This window comes from Pygoscelis adeliae, unplaced genomic scaffold (genome assembly GCF_000699105.1).
Source record: "Pygoscelis adeliae isolate BGI_AS28 unplaced genomic scaffold, ASM69910v1 Scaffold218, whole genome shotgun sequence".
NCBI classification, from domain to species: Eukaryota; Metazoa; Chordata; class Aves; order Sphenisciformes; family Spheniscidae; genus Pygoscelis; species Pygoscelis adeliae.
In genome coordinates, this window is record NW_008825433.1 from 5,816,290 (window position 1) to 5,834,417 (window position 18,128).

At 42.8% G+C, this 18,128-nt stretch overlaps 1 protein-coding gene across 1 annotated transcript in view; it reads left to right on the forward strand.

The window, feature by feature from the left end:
• DAAM2 (dishevelled associated activator of morphogenesis 2) overlaps nt 1–18,128 on the forward strand; it is a 185,608-nt gene that overhangs the window by 60,830 nt on the left and 106,650 nt on the right. The window contains exon 2 of the mRNA XM_009331081.1: nt 2,783–2,985. Coding sequence (XP_009329356.1) covers nt 2,812–2,985 — 174 coding nt within the window. The 5' untranslated portion in view covers nt 2,783–2,811. The remainder of the gene's footprint in view (nt 1–2,782; nt 2,986–18,128) is intronic.

An 18,128-nucleotide genomic window follows, 5' to 3' on the forward strand; every position in this document is an offset into this window, starting at 1 on the left:
AGTGATTCAATTCTAAAATACCTGTGCTGGATTCCTCTTTAGCAGTCCTCAATTGTTCTTATTTTAAAAGCACCTAGACACCTCGCCTATCTACAGTTACGGTGTCGTAGCAATACAAAAGTGCCATTTTAGCCTTCTGTGTCAGTGTGAATTTCCTGCATGCTGCTTATAGATGGACCTGGAAAATGCCAATGTTAAGAGTATGAGTTGTGCAATGAAATGATGCTTTGAAGGTGAGGCAATACAAGGTTACTGTTCATGTGAGCTCTGTGTGCTTTTGCAGAGCAGTAAAAGCTGAGCAGCTTTGCTGAGTTTCTCCAGTATGGATCCCAATGGATGCTGATTTTGTAAAACCACCACAGGAACAAGCACTTGCTTGTGTATTTTTTTAGTGTTATGGATGAAGAAGACCTGGAGACTGACCACCTCTTGGGTGAACCTGCTTAAGATGAAAGCTGAGTGATGAAATGTCAGTACAGGACAACCTGTGGTGCCCTGACCAGGGCAGTACTTACCCTGTAGAAAATGTTGGCCTTCATATCTATTCACATAGTACTTATTTCCTGGTAAAGTACCTCTTTTGGAGGGGTGCTTGCCAAAGTCTTGACCTGAGCTCATAAAGGAAGATGTTATGGTCCTGTCACTTCAATGTCTCAGCCAATTTTTCCAAGGAGGATTCATTATCCATGCCCCAGAGAATGCTGGTCCTTTGAAGGTTGGCAAGGAAGCCTCTAGGCAGCAGGCCAGAACTTGCTTACAACTGAATTGATGCAAATGTAGTTATATTGTATGTAAATCAGGTTTGTTTCATTGATTTGAGTTCCTTCCAAAACAAAGTTTTGTCAAACTAATGGGTTCTAACCTCATCCATGACCAGATTACCATAAAGGACATTGCACTCGGAGTAGTCCCTGAGAAGATGGTCTGTGGTAGACAAGTTCAACTTCTTCTGAGACTCTCTTGTGAAATCTTTTAAGAACTGAATCTCTTAAGTCTCCACCACTGACAGGAAACAGAAGTTGCTATGTACATGATTGTGCTAGGTTTGAGGGCATTTTGATTTTGCTGACTGAACCAGTGTTAGAGACCAGTTCGAGGGTTAAGTTGACCTTTGGCATCTCCTAGTGAGAATCCAGTGTTCTTATGAATGTGCTTTTGAAGCCAGCATCACCCTGCCCTAGTGAGTCCTGCTGAGACATACCACCCCTTGTAGAGTTGGCATGGAGAGCAAAGGAAAGTGGGCGTGCTAGAAGACAGTGCTTGGTACCAGCTCACTTTCCTTTCAGCTGCATGAGAGTTGCAGCTGATGCCCCTCCAGTGCATAAGAGAAGATGCTAGATAAATTAATCCCAGCACACAGCAGGGCAGGTGATTCCTGCCAAGCACATAGTGCCACAAGGGTGGAGGTTTGGGGTTGGGTTTTTTTGTTGTTTGTTGCTTAGGTTTTTTTCTTAAGCAAGCATGCCAATGTCTACACAAAAAGTCCCTGGAGAGCTTCTGACTGCATACAGTATATTAAGTCCCACTATGCAACTGTTGTCCTAAAGGTGTTTTTTCTAGCACAGCTACTTAGTCTCTATGAGAGCTCAAAGCAGCCTTGTTCTGGCAAGCAAACAGACCAAAGCATTGTGGGGCAGGTTAGGGCAGCAGCTGCTCTGATGACAAAGCTCAGCTGTGTTGCTGTTGATACAGCATCCAGCATCCTGCGGTTCGGTTCACCTGCCACCTCCCTCCCTGCTCCCCTGCCCCGTGCCCAGGGAGCTGGGTTTCACAACAGGCTTTAATTATTTACTCTCTAAGGATATGGCTTATTCTGCAGATTAAGTGAAAAAGTGAAGTCCTTAAAAAATATAACACAAATAAGCCCCTGATCTGTCAAACAACAAGTCCCTTAAAAGGGCAAAATATGCAGCTCTCTGTGGCCTGCACAGATCCCTCCTTTCAAACTGCTGGCAGGAGGCTTCCTGTTTGGATGGGCTGCTCACAAACGGTGTTGTGTGGTGAAATCAGTCACTTCCCAGCTCCTCCTTCAGGCCTCCTTTTGCCTCCCTTTACACTCCTGATACCAAAGCCCCCGAAGCCTGGGTCCTGTCAAGATGGGATCTGGCTGCTCAAATGTAAATCTGAGAGCACGCATTAGCACTGTGCAGTTTCTCCCCTGGATACATAAAGCAGCCCAAACTAGTTACATGTGTTTGAAAATGGGATAGACAAAATGGTCCTACTGCAATAGTCCTGGCCATAAAGGGATAAGTGAGTGTTTGGTGGTCTGGCTCCAGAATGGTGGAAAATTGATTTCTGCTTCATTGTTTCATTGTTTGTTTTATTTTGACCAAGCGGGATACCTTTGGAGGATTCTTCCATTTATTCTGGGTAAATTCTCCAGTATATGCTTTTTGCTTCTGAAACTTTGGTTCTTTTACTACAGTAGTGAGAGAAAGGCCAATACTGGCATTCAATGGTAGCATTCAACCTTGGCTACTGAGCATTACTGATAAATCTACCTGCTGGGAAATCCCACACTGAGTTTGAAAAACCTTTTCAGACACTTTAGGAGAAGTGATTCTACACTGCCATACAAGAACAAGTTACTACCATATTAAAGATTAGCTACTTTGTCTAGCTTGTGTGTTTATTTTTCTCTTTTGTGTCTTGGATCCTTCTGTCCTCTTCCAGCTGTTACACCAGTGATAACCATTGTAACTGCAGAGAGCTGCACAGATCCAACAGTCTTGTTTATCATTTAATGCCCATTGTTTGTTTGGTTTTTTTCTTCCTGCAGAACATGATCAGAAGATAGCATCATACACCATGATCATGGCCCCCCGGAAGAGGAATCGTCATGCATTGGGGTTTCTTTGTTGTTTTGGGGGTAGCGACCTCCCCGAAATCAACCTCAAGGACAATAACCCCCTCCAGTTCCTTGAGTTTTCTGTCCCAATCCCACCAGCAGAAGAGCTCAATGCCAGATTCTCCGAACTTGTGGTAAGTTTCTGCTGGCAGGTTGATATATGTCAGGGGGTGGATGAACTCCTCCCTTCAAAGGAGGAGTAAAGGGACTTTAAGGGACCTATTAGGGATAGGAAAAAAACTTCTGTTGAAGGTCTTTTTTTTTCTTTTCATTCTTTTATGACCAATTCCTTGGTGGGAGAAAAGTGGCAAATGACAGGATGGATGACAGTGGCGCTGGGTGTATAAGTACAACAAAATGCTTAAATATGCTTATTTATTCTCACAGCACTATGCAATTCTCCAGGTGTAGGATTGGGCACATTAGAAGGAACCTCGTAAGTTCTCTAGAGAATGAATCCCTGACAGTCAATTTCTTGTTAACAACTTTGGGATAAAATCCACTCTGTAATATAGTACAGTGGAAAATGTTAGAGTTTGTGGGTCCATAAAATAAGGACTATACTGTTCTGTTGATCAGTAACATACGGCTGGTGAGGTATAAGAATCAGATGACCATGCTAATTATGTTTCATCAGCCAGCTGCCTTTGAACCATGAAATGGTGCTGTTGCCGCAACAGACATAAACAGGAAGGGAAGCAGTTATGTCAGATGAACTTTGTCGTTTGCTTTTGTGGTAAATGTTGCGGATTCCAGTAGCAGGCACTTGCTATTCGTGCCTGGCATCAAACGACTTTGCTGTCTTTGCCCTCTTGTTCAGCCTGCATGCAAAACACAGGCAGAGGTCATAGGGCTGTGATGTTTTGCAATCTGCATTGTAAAGGTGATGCCCATTTGATGCAGTTGATTAGCTACCTCATTACCACTCTGAGATCGGAAGTTATACGAAGTGAGGTATCTGTAAGTGTATATAAGCCTGAGTGGTGCTACTGAGATGAGGAATAGAACAGGAAAATATTGGATCTCAGAATTAGAGGAATTTCCCAGTAATCTTTCTACATGACACTTGCAACATTAGCCCGGTAAGTTCTTGTTTGTTATCATGGCTTCAAAGTGCTGTAGCAATGAAAATAACCGTATAATTTGGATATGCAAGTGGAGGTTAACATATGGGCAACTATAGCATGTCATACCAAACATAAGGACAGCTACAATTTGTCAGATCAGTGGTCTGACAACCTAGCCCAGGCTCCTATTTCAAGATGGGGTCCAAAGCAGATGCCTTGGGAAGAATATAAGATGTGACCATAGGGTGGTCTTTTCCAGGATACTTTCCAATCCTCTAACAATTTTCAGCTGAAGGACTTCTCAGCCAAAGTTGCTTTCTGTGTACATAGTAAATTGGTATGGATTTCTTTTCCATTAACTGTTTCCACCTTCCCTAGCACCCATGACAATTTTTTAGCATTTGCAGTATTCTAGACAGGAGAGTGGGAAGGAGCCAATAGAATTTGCAGCTGTTTCAGGAAGAATAGGGTGTGTAGCAGAAGAGAGTCTACTTGCTTCTGACTAAGTAGCAGATGAGGAATCTCCTCTTGCGGAGATATCTCACAAAATCCTGGTCTATATTTAAGTCAGCTTGCCTTTTATGTGAGACTACTTGAATTCCTCTCAGAAAGTGCAGCTGACTGACTGTGGAGAATTCTGCTTGGTGACAGGTATCTCTCATGAGTAAGAGTGTAATCCGTAATCTGCTCTGCTGTCAATTTATTTCTGGATGCTGCTTAAGTATTGGTTTTCACATGCAAAGCTTTAACTGCTGTATCAAAGTTCACTTCTCTCCAATACCAACATCCGTTGAAGCATTCAAGCCAGCCTTCCCGAAGACGTCACCCACAGATGTGCTTTGCTCCTGAACTTGGCTTGCTAAAACTTGAACTTTATCTTCGGGTCACAGTGAAAGACCTGTTTTAGTTGCTGCTGGGCTTTTGCTTACTGAGAAGGGTATCAATTTCTATGAGGAGTTTGAGAGTTTGTGGTGATATTAAAGGTGCTTTTAGCTTTTTGTTTCATGCCTGGCAAATACTGGTGTTCCATGTGCTTGTGGCAAAACAGCTCACAGCTGCCTTATGGAAGTCTATTAAACAGTATAATTTATAATGTTTTTGGTGAAAATTTTAATGACAAGTATACATGGCCATCTGTAAAAATTTTGGCCCCAGAAGTTTGCGAGTTGTTGGTCTATGCTATAACATTAAATGTGCTGACAGCTTGTAACTGGCATATACATTTCAAACAAATGAAGCCATTGAAATGAAAATAGATCATATTCATGTTCTTATATTTAATGATAGTGCCCTAGCCATCATTACATGAGAAGTGAGCTGGGAGAGAAAAGTGCTATTTTTCAGAAGGTTAATGGTGTATATCGCACGTTTTTATAAAGCACTCGGATACGATGGTGATGCATGTCCATAGGAGTTCACGGATAGGCAGGTAGCATGAGAAGCAGTAAGGGCTTTATGAACAAGAGAACCTGGGCTAGAAAGCAGGCTGGCAGAATGCAGAATTTGCCTAGAAGGGCTAGTTTGTCCACAGGTCCGGATTAATGCATGTTCTACAAGACACTAAAATAAAACAGGCTACATCTGTATTGACAGCTCAGATGAGATTTTAATTGGATTAGAAAGATTCAGTCTGTAAATGCACCAGTGTAAATCAGTGACCTGGAAGTGCCTGAGAAGGCTCTGTGCTGTGTACTAGCCTCCCCGCTGCTTATCCGTTAGGGTCTAGTCTGGGTGCACTTGTACTATATAAAAAACAGATTGGAGTGTAAAGCCTTTTGACCCAAATCCCCAAGTGAAATGATGACACCAACATCATCTGAGATCTGTAGTGAGGAGAGCATTTGTGTTAGCTCCCTGAAGCAGGCCCAGGGGATATAGCCTCATCTTGCCATCTGCTCTACAAAGGGTATAATGGAACATTGGTGTGCTCGAATGAATTTTTAAAAGCCTATTTTTCCCCTTGTTGCAGTTAAAATCTGGGGCATTTTCCCACATACGAGTTAATGACAAGAAGAGCTAAGCCTAGCTGTGCTGGCAAAGCCTCCCTTGTGATGAATTTTCCAGTCCAGTAAATATTCAGTATGTTTCTACCTGCCTTTCTGAGGAAAATTGGCATTTTGAGGGCCAGAAGCCAGTCTTCTCTTGTTCTTGTGGACCTTAAATTAATATCATGAAACGTGAATTTGGAGATGTTCATTTTGCAAGAGGAGGGATTAGGAATGTGTTGGGGTCTTTTTTTGTGATGGAGTCACAAGACCCTTCCATAGCTTGCAAATTTGCTCATATAGACTCCAGGCTGAGGCAAATACACATGTATGGGCTGCTCTGTTTGGGGCATGCACCCAAACCAACCAACTGAGTAACGGCAGCTGCCTAACTGGACTCTGACCGAGGCAGTGGTTATCAAATGACAAGTTGATGCTGATTTCAGCTGAAATGTCTGCTCTCGATGCCGCTCAGCCATAAAAACAGTTCTAGGATGGATCCCAGGCTTTTGTGTTACTTGAAGCTGGATGCTGTGTTTACGCCTTGTCTCCTCGATTAGAAAATTAAAACAGAAAGGGTTACTCCTGATATGGGCCAAATTCAGTCTTGATTTATTTCATTCGGAACATGTGCAGAGAGTAGGTCTGAATGAAGACTATGGCTTAGGGTGATTTGGTCTGATTTTGTTTGGGCTAAGACAGAAGATGTACTAGCTTTCAGGCGGTCTGCTGGCAGTGATTGCCTTGGGACTAATGCAGTGGTAACAGTACAAGTAAGTCCTTATCAGAAGTCTAGCTGCACAAGACACAAAGCAAACAAAAATACTTGTGACCACAAGCTTTGCCCCTCAAAGGGCCACTTTCGTGCACCCAACAGAAAGAGAGCAGAACAGCGGGCTTTAGCGTCTCTCCTTCAATGAACCGGCAAGGACAAGAAGCTCTAGAGAGTAGGATGTGTGGAGTGGTCCTGTACATCATAAATCGTGAAACTGGCCTTACCTGACCATCAAGGCTGTTCTAGCCAGTGTCACTTCTGCTTTTTTCCTCAGTCTCTCTTCTCAGCTAGCACTGTGTATACTACCATGTAGTAAAGTGCTGCTGCAGTTGGTGGTCTATTGGCTGGCGCCAAGCTGGTTTTGTGCCTGCTGGCAAAAATGGCTTTGCTAAGCACATGTGTTTTTCCTTGTACAGATTTATTGACTGAACAGGAACTGCAGAAGAATCTGGAAGAACTATTGCAAGGCAAGGGGAAACCATTTTTTTCATGAAACAGCTTCTCCATGTCCTTGTTCATATTTGTTAGCAGCGGTGTGTTCTTTTCACAGTGGATTCTGATTCCTTTTGCTCAATATTAGAGTCCAGGACTCTTCTTGTTGGTTAAGGGTGGTGTGCTGCTTGACACTAAAGATTTTGCCATCTAGATCTCTCTTACACCAGCAACCTGATCCCAGGTGTGAACTCAGACCCTGCCAAGAAGGGTAACTTAAATGCTGGCAATTCTGGGAAAGCAGAAAAATGTAAAGAATGCTAGCACAGAAGAAAGAGCAGTGTAAAGAGCTTGTGCTTTTGTTGTTTCTCTTTTTGTTTCTTTTGTTAGTGGCTCTGTTGAGATGGTTATGGTGTTTGAGAAGGTGGAGTTCAAGATTGTCTATTTTAGGATGGAAGGTCCATGGGGAAGAAGTGGAGTTGTCTTTTGAGTTGCTGTTTTCAAAGTTGGTCATATTATTACAGCCTCCAAGCTTGAACGATAATATCCTTGTCTGAGTTACCTGCACCACATTAGATTCTTACACTGGGAAAGATTTGAGAAATGCCTACTGTTATCCCCTCTTAGTCATGGCTGCCTTTGAAGCATTCTGGTATTTAGCTCAGGTTGGACATTCACTGGATTCTCCTGTCATGGTTTGTTTCTCTTACGTCGCATTTGAACCTGTTTCTTTTTTAGTTTTGGTTTGATTTTGGTTTGATTTTTTTTTTCTTCTTTTTCCTTAGAGTCCCTAAATAAGGGATTTTGTTGACTTTATAGATTCACCATCCTCCCAGGCTTTTCCAGAACAAAACTTTAGACCTTATGCCACCAAAAGTACCTATTAAGTTACATTATTTACAGTTGAGGAGCTGCATAAATACTTATGAACTCTCCATATTTGAAAACTTCAGAATTATCCAGCATCTCTTTTAGCCTGCTTTTATGCTTCTCATCCATTGAAATGACAGCTCCATATGAGGTACCGTCATTCTTTAGTTGCTGAAAGATGTAAATTGCTGCTTGGGTGAGGCAACATACACTCTTCTCTCTCTCCCTCTCTCTCTGAAGAGATCTAGTTTTCTGACCCTACTGTGAAACCCCAGCTTTTGTTGTAGAGAAGATGCACACGGAACTGCTATGTGTTCCTGAACAATGAGGCCACTGGAAATCACAAATGTATTTTCCCTTGTAGTATTGCCTGAGTGCAATGAAATGAAGACGGAACAAAGTGCTGAATCCAAGGGCTCTGTCCTTCCCTCAGGATCAAGCACCTTTAGTGTGTTCAGTCCATGCTGGGAACCATGATTGAAACCTTTAATCTTGGTTTCTGTCTCCAGTGCTCTGTAACGCCACAGGAACATGGAACTACGTCCCTTCCTGACAACCCTAAATTCAACTGTTAGTCTCTCACCTTGTCACCTCTGATCCCATAATATTTAGTAATGGCTTCCACAGCATCACAGTTGGCTCAATTTCTGAATTAAAGATGAGCTAGCCCAGGAATCTAGCTGGAAGGAATGGCAGTGACTATGACAGTAAAGAGAAGAGAGAAAATGAGGATCATGTTAGTTCCTTCTCCTCCAGTCTCCTTGGAATAAGAGCTGTACAGAGGAACTCCCATGAAGGTGAAAAATAGGAGGAGGAGATGTGGCAGGAGAGTCCAAGCAGCAGAGGCAGCAACTTGGTAACCTCTCAGTACTCTGATAATTTCTGTAACTGTGACTAGAACTTCTAATTCTTTGTGCCACCTGAGGAAGGAGGATATTTAGAGCAAGATGCCTGTTGCTTTACTGTACCTTTTGCTCTTGCTTTTTTTCTCTGTCCTCTCCCACCACATGGGTTTCACTTGTTTTTTCTGCCCATTTAGCTAATCCCTTCCTAAGTAAATCAGTGTCTTCACCTTGTCCTGAAACAGAACTATGGAATTAGTGTGACATTTGCTGCTGTCACATACTTTGCTGTGCTTTCTTGATTTCTCAACCCTCCAGGCTAGTAATTGCAAGCACTTTAGTGCCAGAATGCTGAAGACTGTGAAGGGAGTTGGTTAGCATACTCTGAGCACGTGAGCCATCCACATGACTGGTATCTTTGCTAGTCCTCGCAGGGCAAAGACAAAGGAACAGTGGGGTCACCGGGGACACATTTCTAGTAGCATTGGATGAGGTGATCAATAATAGGTGGTTTGGGAAAACTCTGCTCTTTGCTTACTCTGTGACAGCTCTCCCCATCTGTTCCTTCTCTGCCTTCACAGAGAATAAAATTCAGTGATTATAGTCTCTCTTCCCAGAGGAGAGAAAGTTGAGGAGAAAAGAAAGAAAAAGGAGTTTTGTGTTGAAAGAGATTAAGGTACAGCTTGGAAGTATCTGAGAATTCATTTATTTATTTCGTCAGAGGAAGCAAAACAATTTCTGAGCAAGGCATCAATTTGGCACACACTGGATAACACACCTTCATCAAGAACCACAGGGAGATGAGATCCAAACCCAAATAACTGTAGTAGCGGTTCCCACTGCAGCTGACTTGGAAGTAGCAAGTTTTCTTCATGCTTAGTTCTCCCTTGCAGGCCATTTAATGTAATGGATACTACATAAACCTCAGATGAAAACTAGGCTTCACCACATTGAATAAGTACTCCCATATATCACCAGCCCCACTCCAGCTTGCCAAGTCCTAGCTGTGGCAGTGTTTGTGAGGCCCCTCTTTGGCTCTGCAACCTGCAAGAGTATTTATGGGGTAAAAAGTACAAGAAATGCCTCCGTTGTGGGCTTTCATGTGAATATAGACTGCCTTAAACATTAGTCTATGTATGTAGGCACAAGACGGCATCAGCTGTGTTTCTCTGTGTTTGTTGACAAGCCTGGAGAACAAAGTTCTCCATTTCTCTCCCAGCTCCCTTGTCATACTTCTGGGGAACAGATATGCAGAGTTGCCCTTTTTGTCTCTTGGCTCCCAACGCGGAGCACCACCTTCCCAGAAAAGTATCCTCCATGTCTGAAGCTTATTTAGTCCTTAGTTTCTCACTGAAAGTTTGTGGCTTAGAAAGACATGCATTTTAGGTCCTCATTTCAAACCCCAAACATATGTCGTGTGTATTGATAACAGTATTTAATCACATTTAAATTCAGGCATGTTACCAAGATTTGAGTATTTCAGTTTCAAATTATCAGTCTTTTGAGTCATTCTGTCCTTTTGCTGGATTCTTTTGAATACAGGGATTTAATTTCTGTGTCACTTGCCCTGCATGTAAATCATAGTTTCAGACTACACCTCTGACAGGCCTGTGGCCTTGAGTTGTTGATCAATGCAAATTTGTCCGCAACCGTAATTTAGAAGTGCCTCTATGCTGTTTTGCCCATAAGAGGACGTTCTTTTATTCCCTGTGCCCATCCCCTCTGTGCTTTTCTGTAATGAATGATTGTACCTAATCAGTCAGGAAGGTTGAGTAGTGCCAAATGCAATCAAGATCTGGAGAGGTCCTTCATTTTTATTTGCATATGATGAGCTCTGACTCCAGCAAACTAGGAGGCTTTGCTGGCCTTGGCTCAGTGGAGACTCCCCACCCCAATTATTGCTTCCTTTCTTGCACTTAATGAGAATGCGCCAGTGGAGGCTGTAAGAAAATACTGATGGTGAGACTAAGCTGGATTTTGCATGACCAGAGGCTCATATCCAGGAAGAAGGCTTAACATCACCATCTGAGTAGAAGACGCTGTCTCTGAAGGCAGAAAAAAGCAAAGCTTTGAGGCAGCAGATTGCTTTCCTCACTGATGGGGGTCAGGCCACAAAACCTTTCCTTTTCTCTTGGGTTAGTTTATAGTTGTCAGATTAACATTTTTCAGGCACTCACATGCACTTGTCTTCTATTATAATGGCAAAAGTACTGGGTGGTTTAAGATTTCTGAAGAATTAGGGGACTGAGGCTTGGGGGGTAAAATCTCTTCATGGTATCATAGTCTGTCTAGTTATGCACAGATGTTCCTTTATGTCCAGCACAGTTCTTCAGTCCAAGATCGTACATGCCCAGGATACCTTTTTTCTTCTTAACTGTCCATATCCAGGATACCTTTTTTCTTTTTCTTTCTGCTCTTCAAAGAGAGATTTTTTCATAACGTCCTGTCTGCTTTACACGTGTCCCATGTGCAATACATGTGTACAAGTCCTTGATTTTAATGCACATATCACTACAAGCAGCTTTCTATAGTTACTCAAGTCCAAACACATAAGAGGTATTACATTTTAGGCTTCGTGGCAGAGACAGTTCCCCCCTTCAGACACTCACCTACATACGGAGTCCTGTGATAGGGACAGGCTTGTGGCACTGAGTGCAGCACCGGCACTTTCTCTCTCTAGGCTCCCTTCCAGTAGGTGCAGCTGGTTGGCAGCTCCCTGACCAGCTGTGTAAGAAGCAGCAGTTGCTATGCTGCAAATGTGTGAGACCCAGATGCTGTGAGAGGAGCATGAGATGGGAGCCAGGTCTCACACTCCATGTCTGAGAATCAATAGCACTGTGTAAACAAATGTAATTCCAGATCTGGGCTTATGTGCTAGATTTTGAGTGTAAAGAAGCTGGGGTGTTACCAAAGTACCTGTGTAGTTATAAGGCTTTTGTGCAGGGATACGCTGTTTTGTAGATCTTGTTGCTTTACTGTAAACTTATGGATGGATAGTTATCTGATGTAAAGCAGTTCAGTTCCTCTGAAGACAGTAGTGGAGTTATATCATTCTACATTGCCTGAAATTTGGCCTGTGTAGTATTTTCTGTGTCTGTGTGGTGATTGTTGGCTTCTGAATATCCCAAGCAGAGCATATTGGCCACCTTTCTGAAAGGTGGGGAACGTTGTGGTCGTGGTTGGAATACCTGAAGGTAATGTTTGAGTGTGTTCTGAGTATGACTGACTTACAGTAGACACGAAACACCTGAGAAAGACCTACTTACTAGACTACATGTGTTTAACAGGCTAACCCTGATGTTCCCTGACTGAGGAAAAGCATGTAGTCCATCTAGGGCATAAGAGGAGAAGTACTAGATTTTGGAAGTACAGCAGATATGTAGTTTGGGATGCAAAAAGAGAGGAAAGAACAGATCCTGCCACTAGAGAATGGATGTGCTAAGATGTCAATCTTGTGTCTTCCCTCTACTGAATGCTTGGAAGCTGTCATGATATCCTATTCCCTAAGCCATGGATAGGGTGGATGTGCTTACTGTTCAGAAATCTTGTGTCCACGTGTTTCTAATACCTTATCAGCTGATTTGATAACACTGTCTTGTTTTGGCATAGCTGCAAATGTTAGGCAGCATTACATAAAAAGAAAGAAAAAACGTAAAGCTCTCCTGTGGCCCTTTTCCTTAGTAAGACATCATTAATATTTGAATGGTTTTTGTGTTGCATTATGGCTATAACAAAGAGTCAGGAACTTTCTGGATTGAGTCTGGAGGCTGCTGAAGTGATAAAACACTGAAATGATATTGATAGTAGGAGTCATAGTTGCTAGCTGGAAGGATCATGTTAATTTATCTTTATTTCAACTTTCTGGGGCTTTTCCAGCTCTACTTGGATGGATACAGAGCAGACAATTTCCTACCTTCCTTCTAGAATTGAACCAGCATTCTCATATAGTTCCTGCCACTTTGATGCCTGCTGACTTAGAGTAATAGGCTCTGCCCTCTCCAGTAGAAAGAGAGCCAGCAGCAGCAGCACAGTTCTATTGCTCCACTGCTTTGAAATGCCCTTCCACAGTTTCTATCTTTTCTTTGCTTCTCTTTATCAGTGTCTTATGTTGTTCAGAGCTGTATTAGATGACTTATAAATCTATTAAGACCTTATCCCTCACCTTCTAGAGAGGATATTTTAATCTAGATTTGGTCTGCTGAGGAGAGGTGGGAGACTGTTATGAATCAGGTCAGAAAGGTAATTTGGGATGAGAAGATGCCACCTGGAGATGCATCTGGGAGAAATGGCAGAGGAAAGTACTACATCATGCAAAAAGCATGATGGCCAGATTGTAACTGGACAGGAGATTGCGATAAGGAGGGACAAAGTTTTCCAAAGCATTGAAGAAAAAGACACAACAAATGAAGTAGTTGTGGTGCTGAAGGGAGAGCAAAGACAGGGTGCAAAGTTGGAGGTGACATGGGATGAATGCTAGACCAAGATGATCTTTTGGCTATGCTTTTGGAGAGAGAGCTTGCACGTTGATGAAGTGAGGTTGACTGACAGATGTCTGTGTCTTCTGCAGCTCATAGAAGAGAGGCCAGATCTGAGATGTTGTAGGAGGTATGATTTGTCACTTAGCCTGATTTGAGCAAGAAAGGGGGAGCCAGGTCCCTGTGATGATGAAGACCTTATAAAATTTATAATAAAATAGCAATGTAAAAGCAACCACCTGAAGCTGGAGAAGCAGTGAAATTTTCCAGTGAGGAGGAAAGATAGTGAAAGAATATGGGATGCAAGTGTTTTGCAGGATAGGAGTTATCCCTACTGAGGTAGAGCGTAGCTGGGGTTTAGGAGGAACTGTTAACAAAATAAGATAATTGAATGGAGAAGTAGATAGCAATCATGAAGGACCATCGGTTGAATGTGTTGACTCACACTGACTGTATTTGCTCATCTAGTAGCAATTTACATCAGATATAATTGTTGCTCAGATAGTGTATCATATAGCCTGAAGGAGAGTGGGGGAAAAGGGTTTATAATTATGTCATGCCTCTGTGTCCAGGTGGATTGTGTCTTCAAACAGTGTTCAAGGCTGTTTATCATTCAGGGAAACTGTTAAGGTAATCTGGGATGGCTTGTCCAGTGTTGGAGGGAAATGACCTTTTCTTGTCATGTGCCTGGTCTGCAAGACTCCAAAGTGGGCAGCACAAGGTACCACAGGTGAGGCTGGGTGGATGGAGTAGCACCTTTTTAGGGTAGAAGGTTTTCAGGTCAGAAGTTTCCTGGCGCCTTCCTCCGCACTGGGTAAAGGGGAGCTTTTCTTTGGTATCACTAAATACAGGAGATGAGTGGCCCTTCTGCTCACCCCTTCAGCACCAGGTGGGAGCAACACATGGAAGGCAAGCATCAGAAGGTGCTTTTTCTGTCACTCATCGCACCGGGCTGCCTCCACAGCTGCTCTCTCTTTGGCATGTTTTCTTCAGAGGAAGTACAGACAGATGCCTTCCACCTGGCACTGGAACACCCGTGACCCAGAGCTTTTAATGCTAGGTACCTCATTTTCTGTAAATGAAAAAGTCTGTAAGCTTGCTGGGAGGAAAACATTTCAAGAGCATTACATCTTTTTCCTAGGTACCTCTGCAAGCTTATACAACTCATTTCATGCATTTGTGAGTTTGTTTCCCTGGTGTGAAACAGGGAATAGTAATGCTTCTTAAACCAGTTTTAGTACAGAATTGTAGCCAGATTGAAAAGGTGCTGAAAAGATGCAGCACGAGTAGGTCATAAGTAGTACAGGAGTCTCCCAGTGGCAAAATGTATTGTATTTTAAGATCTTGGGAGCAAATCTCTACTACTGCCTCCTGTCATAGACATTGCCCTGCTCTTACCTACCTGTTCTTTTTTTAGGGAGAATCTGATACAAGACTCTACGGCCTTCCTGAGCAGGCTCTCCTTTCTTTCACATGTGGACCCAGTGCTGTATGCAAAAGGGCCCTAGCCAACATCTGTATATTCTATGCACTTCTATATTAAAAACAATTAAGGGCATCTTTTAATTTTGTAGTTTCCCATCATTTGTTGGCCACACAAAGGGAAAGGCTGCCCAGACTAATAAGACAAACACCTTCTGAAAAGAATTTAGCAGCACACACAACAATGTTATGCAATGGTTTACTAGGTGGAGGTTTGACGAATAACTTCTCCAAAGGAAATTACAAGGGGAAAGCACATTGCAGTTTCCCAGTTTGGAAGGTGTCCAGGGAGATCCCTAAGTCATGGAAAATCCATTGGGATTGCTTTAGTGGCTGTGTTTCAGCATTACATCTTGCACAGAGAGCAACAGCTGGATGAGTTTGTCGGTCGGTGTAAAGTTGTTGGCTTCTACATTAATGATGCAAGAGAACTTTTGGATTACAAATGCTTAACCAGATAATAAATGCAATTACAATTTGTTGTTAGGAGATGAGTTCGTTCTGCAAGGCAAATGCTTATTCTTCTCTTACTCCTTTTGCTGTATTTTGTGAAAGTTTCTGGTCATTTCTTTCTTAAAAATATTCAGAGAAAAACATCTTGGCTGGTGTTTTCTTAAGCCCAGTGATGTCAGTGCAGTAGTTGCTGTTCTGATTATCAGAATACTTGAGCAATGAGACAGGACAGGGTGTGAGTGAATAACCAAATATACTGTTGTGCCTTCAACTCAGTGTTTGACTATGGAAATACTCGGTTTATGTGAGTGAAGAGTATTGTGGAATTGCCCTCCACCTCACCCCAGAGGAGATAACAGAAGCCTCATATGTGGGTGTTCTTCTAGCTGGTCTGGACTGATTAGTAGTAGATATAGCTCATCTCCATTTACTGAATTAGAAATTAACAGTTAGCGAAAAGGGCTCAGTCTATTCTGTCTGAAGTCTGTGCTGTAGACTGTGGAACAAGTGTTATAGGCTGACTAGCGGAGAGGTTTAGTCTCTGTTACAATTTAAGGCAGGTAATTCGATTAGTATTTTGCACTGGTGTAAATCCAGAGTAAGTCCACTCAGTTTAATGGAGTTAGGGACTCTGTCTGGTTTGCACTGCTAAATCTGGAGTAATTATTCAGAGAGCAAGAGAAGAACTAAAGCCAGCTTCTGGTTTCACTTCTATCTGTGTAAACCTGAACTCATGCCAGAAATTATGTTGATTTATTGGAGTTCCTTTGAGTTTACCCTGCATGTAAGTTTAAGCATGTGTGTCTGAGCTGCACAAGCAAAGCTTGATAAGAAGTTAATTTTGCTCATTAAATTCTTAACTGACTTCTCAGTTCCTCCTGGCCTTTTACGTAATGTTTTATCAGAGATTTAAAGGTCAGCCAAGCTCTGACTTACCCATGTTTTCCTCCATAGGGGCATATGGCAAATAGGATGCACACAAAAGGATAAAGCTGGGAGGAGAGGAGTAGGTGGCACCGACCCCCCTAGAAATCCAGCCTGCCTTTGGCACAGGGCCGCAGCAGCAATTCCCAGCCCGCATTTTGAGGGTTGAGCCAGCAGGACTGTGTTTGGGCAGGAAGCGATCAGAGAGGTGTGTGCCTGTGTACTTTGGCACAGTCCAAGCTGTGAATTGCTCCAGCCTAGGAACCTCCTCTGAACTCATTAGTATTAAAAGAGAACAGAGGAGACTTTGTAGGGAGGGAGAGGGTGGGGAAGCCGGAAAGGTAGCAGTTTAGACGGCAGTTTCCTAATAACCTTTCCCACACCTACCTTCCCATACAGGGTCTCATCTCAAGGACCTTGGCATGATAAACAAACCCTGGCGCAGGGAGGGGGAAGGGATGGGGAAATGAGGGGAGGAGAAGGAAAGGAAATGAGGGGCGGGGAATGAGAACTGTGCTGAAACAGCAGATTTTATTGTTATTTGGTGTCATATACGGTGATACTAGAAGTTCTGTTTGAGAGAGGTATTTGATATACTGTGTATAATGAGAATGTGGAGGTAAATGTGGCACTTGCCCTAGCGGACTTGCAACCTGTCCCAGTGAAATGATGTATCAAGCAGAAGTTTAACGGCTTCAGTTCTGTTTGGTGTTTTCATTTAATTGTCTGGGTAGTGGAATACAGAGCATACCTATTAACTTTCCAAATGTCACTAGGCTGTAACATATCCATTCCTCATGGATATGTTAAAAGACGAGCTTAAAAGAAGATGGAGAAATTGTGTGGAAAAGGATGGGATTCAATGGGGACGGTTAAAACATGCTCCTTTCAGAAGCAAGTCTGGTAATTCAGGATGCGAAGCAGCCAGGTGGGTACACTTCTTCAGGGAAGTGTAGGGATTATAGTGGATCATGAGTGAACATAAGTCATGCAGGTTTTGAGGTTTTTTTATTTAAAAAAAAAAAATAAAGTCATTGTCTTCATGGAATATATAACCAGGAATGCAGTCTGGAAGATGCATGAAGCAATCTTTGCACTCAGCATTGGTAAGGTCTCAGCTGGAGCATTGTCCCCCCATTTGAACAGGGCACTACAAGAAAGATGTACTTTGACCGGGGAGAGCCCGGAAGTCAATTAGGAGAGGAATGAGAGGTCCAGAGGACATGACCTCTAAGAAAGACTGAAAGAGCTGCACTTGTTTAGCCTCAAGAAAGACGACTGAGGAGAGGGACATTACAACAGCCTTTAATAGGCTTGAAAACTGTTATCAAAAGGAAGGAAAAAATCTGCTCACCATGTCTGTGGTTGATAGGGCCGGAAGTAATAGTCTTAAATTGCAGCAGCAGGGATTTAGATTAGCCATAACCCTGACTATTCAGTTTTCATCCCTATCCCTCTCACTGGGCTCATTCCAATTCACTGACATGGACATGCAGCCTATCTTAACAGAAAAAGCAGTGAAGATAGTCAACTGTTTGCATTATTGTCCTCATAGGCCCACCCATATCCATGGAACGTCCCTCTTGGTCTACCCATATTGTAGCCCTGCATATAGGAGGATGCATATCTAAGTCATGATCTCTCTCTTTAAACATTTGTGTGTATTGTTGCATAAACAGGTACTGGTTTTCCTCATTCTTTCTCTTTCTATTTGGCCCAGCAGATTGTTGTCTCATGCATGTGGTTTGCCTGTGAAGGGCAGAAAAATGAACAGCAGATGCTTCTAGTGGCCTGTGAAAGGGGACTGCCACAATAAACCTTGCTGGTTATATGTACTTGTATGCTGTCAAGTCACAGAGAACTTTGAGGAGTAGGAGAGAGATAGGATTTAGCTCTTCTCCAGGAAGCAAATAATCAATTAACCAATGATTAAGGAGGAAAAAAGGAAGCCGTACAGTGGGGGAGGGGGTGT